The sequence below is a fragment of the Quercus suber genome, unplaced genomic scaffold (genome assembly GCF_002906115.3).
Source record: "Quercus suber isolate HL8 unplaced genomic scaffold, Cork oak 2.0 scaffold_136, whole genome shotgun sequence".
Classification (NCBI taxonomy): domain Eukaryota; kingdom Viridiplantae; phylum Streptophyta; class Magnoliopsida; order Fagales; family Fagaceae; genus Quercus; species Quercus suber.
In genome coordinates this window covers 1,078,516-1,081,903 of record NW_027069598.1, presented here as the reverse complement: position 1 = coordinate 1,081,903, position 3,388 = coordinate 1,078,516, and the positions used below count along the sequence as shown (strand labels likewise).

Genomic DNA, 3,388 nt, shown 5'->3' with positions numbered 1-3,388 from the left:
TTGTCCTTGTTTTCAATAGTTGATAACAATATACGTCCTCTTTACTATGGTTTTGGTTTTGTATTACTTTCTACTTATGTTTGCTTTAGTGACAAGAAGTCACAACTTGTTATTTAGGGAAAGGCCAATCTAAATTTAGGATTTCAAGGGCCGAGGTACCTGATAAATTTACCCTGTTTGCCTAGGTACATTGGATATCATGATTTCCTGTCCACAGCTNAGTAGGAAATCCGAAACCCACTTTACAAATAAGTTGTGAGTCCAGGTAAGGTCAGGCCCAACAGCCTCATTTTAGGCGTGCACAACTATGATTGTATTCAATTGTTGATTGTTGATTTAATTTTTAAGTGAATTTAACGGTTTATGTTACTACACTATAAAGTTTTTAATGTTCTCCACACAGTAATCTCTATTTTATTTTTTACTTCTCCTTACAACCTCTTTGTTTTCCAATCAGCGATTATTAATTGACGTTTTTTCTTTTTCTTTTTCTTTAACTACTCTTTATTACTTTGTATTGATTTTTTTTCTATACCATCTCTCCCTCTCTCTCTCTCTCTCTCTCTCCATTGGCAACATATTGTTTTCCAAAATTTGATGATGATTTTATTTGTGGGTGCTCGAAGACTGAGGAGGAAGTTGTAGGGTCGAAATACTAGGCCAAGGCCTGAAGAGGAATAGGAAGGGTTGGGGCACTAATTTGGGCACGACACTAAACATGGGCCCGAGGAGCAATGACGCCCAAGGAAGGAAATAGATCCGTTGTAGCATCTTACAGTGTTATGCGAAGTGGGCTTCAAACTGAAGGAGGTAGAAGTTAGTGGTAGACAAGGAGCCACCGGGCTGGAGCTGCCTGTCGCATCCATATTAAATTGTGTACACCAGCTTTATCAGCCGCATTAATGAGGAAGTGACTTGAACAAAGCTGCCATAGCTACGCCAGCTACTGCCGCCACCTACTTCAAACGCAGAAGGTGACAAGTGTTGAAAAGGGGTGAAGATCAGGTAGAGATGGACGAAGAAGATGCGAAGGGGAAGAGCTATATAAGGAGGAGGAATGGGGTTCTTGATGGGGGGAGATATTTTTTATTTGGCCTCAGGGGGAGCCCCGGTGTAAGGTTGTTCACTCATCTAGTTTGAATATAAGCTGGACTTTTCCTAAAAATTGTCCTCGGGCAAAACTCATGCTTGTTGTTCTATTCCATCTCTTACAAATTCTATTGGTGTGGACCAAGTTTGATGGATTCAGTTCGCTACTTTAAGTGGGCTAGTGCGTAAACATTTTTGGGCCCGTACACTATTCATTAAATATGCATTATTTGTTTTTTTTTTTTTTTTACTGCCTTCAATAAGTTTACATTTCTTGTATTCAGAGAGGGGAGCAGGAGGAAGGGGAAAATCTTTGAATTTAAAACTTCAAATCAATTGCAAAAGGATAGACCCAAAGCTATTGCTTACCTGGATTCCCAACAGCAGCAGCAGCACGAGCTCTCTTTTCTGCATTAGCAATCTCTGCACGGAGCTTCTCCAACTCTCGGGCCATTGAGAGCAACTTCTTCTCCATCGCTTGACCATGCTCATAATTCTCCGCATATCCTTTCTTCTCATACTCAATTGCAGCTCTATATGCAAACAAAAAGCACATGGAAATCATCAGAAAATAACAAAACCATAATTGGAACACTATAACACTTCCAAAAGAAGCAGAAGAAGATTTAAACGAGAACTACTACTTTGCACGTTGTAGCTCTTGTTTCATTGTCTCAATTTCTGCCCTTAAAGCTGGAGCCCGTTGCAAATCTGTTGTAAGTCTAGCCAAATCTTGTGTCATTGCTTGCACCTGACCTGTACGCTCCTGCCTTGTAACAGTAAGCTCTTTAATATTAGCACGAACTTGATGAAGCTCAGCACGCATAGCCTCCACCCCACGAAGATCCACCTCCAACTGAACAGACTTCTCATACAATTCTCTCATCTGAGCATCCTTCTCAGTCCGCAAGGAATCGGCAAAGTGACCCATCCTTTGCAATTCATGGTGAGTAGCTTCCAATTCCTGCTTAAGGGCAACATGGGTAGCAGCTAGCCTCTGGTTATCAACCAACAACACCTGAATATCTTTATACTGAGCATCAAGATGAGCATCAAGCTGGTCCTGAAGTATTGCAGGATGAGGAGGGAGTGATCTAGGACCCATCCCAAATGGGGATTCTCTCATCTCCTCAAGTAGTGCTGGATGCGACATTGGCCCCAAACCTCTGCCAAATGGTGGTTCATGGACTGTAGGGGGTAGTCCACCCCCTTTCATTGGAAGTGGTGGTCCACGATTTCTTCCTGACATTTCTTTATCTCTCAAAATTTTTTGGTATTGTTTTTCTCAATAACACTAACAAATGGGTAATTTATCTAATTCATGGACCTGAACAAAAACAATAAATTTCAATCACTTTGAACTTTGAAGATCTCTACTCAAAACTAACACAAATAATAATAAATTTAACCCAAAATTAAACATAACAAAAAACTCTGCTTAGATTCTCCAAGTAAAACCATTAACAACATACAGGGAAAAAAAAAATCTCTAAGCCTTTGTTTGTTTCAATAGAGAGAAAATACACAATAAAATAAAATTTCATATTTACATATACATGAAAACCTAAAGCCCTATCTGCCCGTTTGGTTGCCGAGAAAACTGAGTAAAAGAAACGAAAATCCGAACTCCAATTCAAAACCCAGATGTTGTTTACTTAGAAAAGTGAGTTCTACTAATCCAACCCTACCCCCCCCCCCCCCAAAAAAGGCTTTATTTTGGTCAGCAAAATTTCAATGAAGTGATAAAAATAATAATATAAAAAAAAGATAGAGGTGCGAAATTTCAGACCTTTGGCTATGAGAAGTAAAGGACGGTTAGAGAGATTGAATCAGAGACAGAAAGGCTTCTAATCTAATCTTCAGTTTCCAATAACCCTAAGGATCGGAATTCTTCGCCGGGTACATTTCGGAGGAAGAGTAAAAAATTAGGAGTTAAATTTATGTAATAAGGATTTCTTTTTCTTTTTCTTTTTGCTATGTTTTTTTGGTGTTTAGAACTGGGCCAAGGCCAAGACCCTAGAAGGGCCCAATGTTATGAATATGGTTTTGGATCATATTTCGGTTTATCTACTATAATGGAATATTAACCTGTTTTTGGGTACCGGGTTACTGGTTTACCATAAATAAATAAATAAATAAGTATAAAATATATATATATATATATATATATTTTTTTTTTCTTTTTTTTTTTTGAGGAGCAAAAAATGGGGGTCTTTATGGTCATATTACACCCCCGAGCAGGTAACCAGGAGCTCGGTCAGGGAGTCCGTAGTCGATACCCATTCTGTACCCTCTGTGT

General features: G+C 39.0%; 1 protein-coding gene across 1 annotated transcript; it reads right to left on the bottom strand.

The window, feature by feature from the left end:
• Nucleotides 1-1,426: 1,426 nt before the first annotated feature.
• On the bottom strand, nt 1,427-3,038 carry LOC112005469 (protein FLX-like 1). Its single transcript, XM_065776574.1, has 3 exons — nt 2,879-3,038; nt 1,734-2,416; nt 1,427-1,622 (listed from the first exon to the last, which is right to left on the bottom strand). Exons 2-3 carry the CDS (start codon nt 2,336-2,338, stop codon nt 1,448-1,450), a joined length of 780 nt encoding a protein of 259 aa, XP_065632646.1. The 5' UTR covers nt 2,339-2,416; nt 2,879-3,038; the 3' UTR covers nt 1,427-1,447.
• Nucleotides 3,039-3,388: the final 350 nt, after the last annotated feature.

Bases quoted from the DNA above. Each gene is read 5' to 3' on its own strand.
- LOC112005469 (XM_065776574.1), bottom strand. From the start codon at position 2,338: ATGTCAGGAAGAAATCGTGGACCACCACTTCCAATGAAAGGGGGTGGA. The intron at 1,623-1,733 runs GTAGTAGTTCTC...GTTTGCATATAG, and splicing joins CAAGAGCTACAACGTGCAAA to AGCTGCAATTGAGTATGAGA.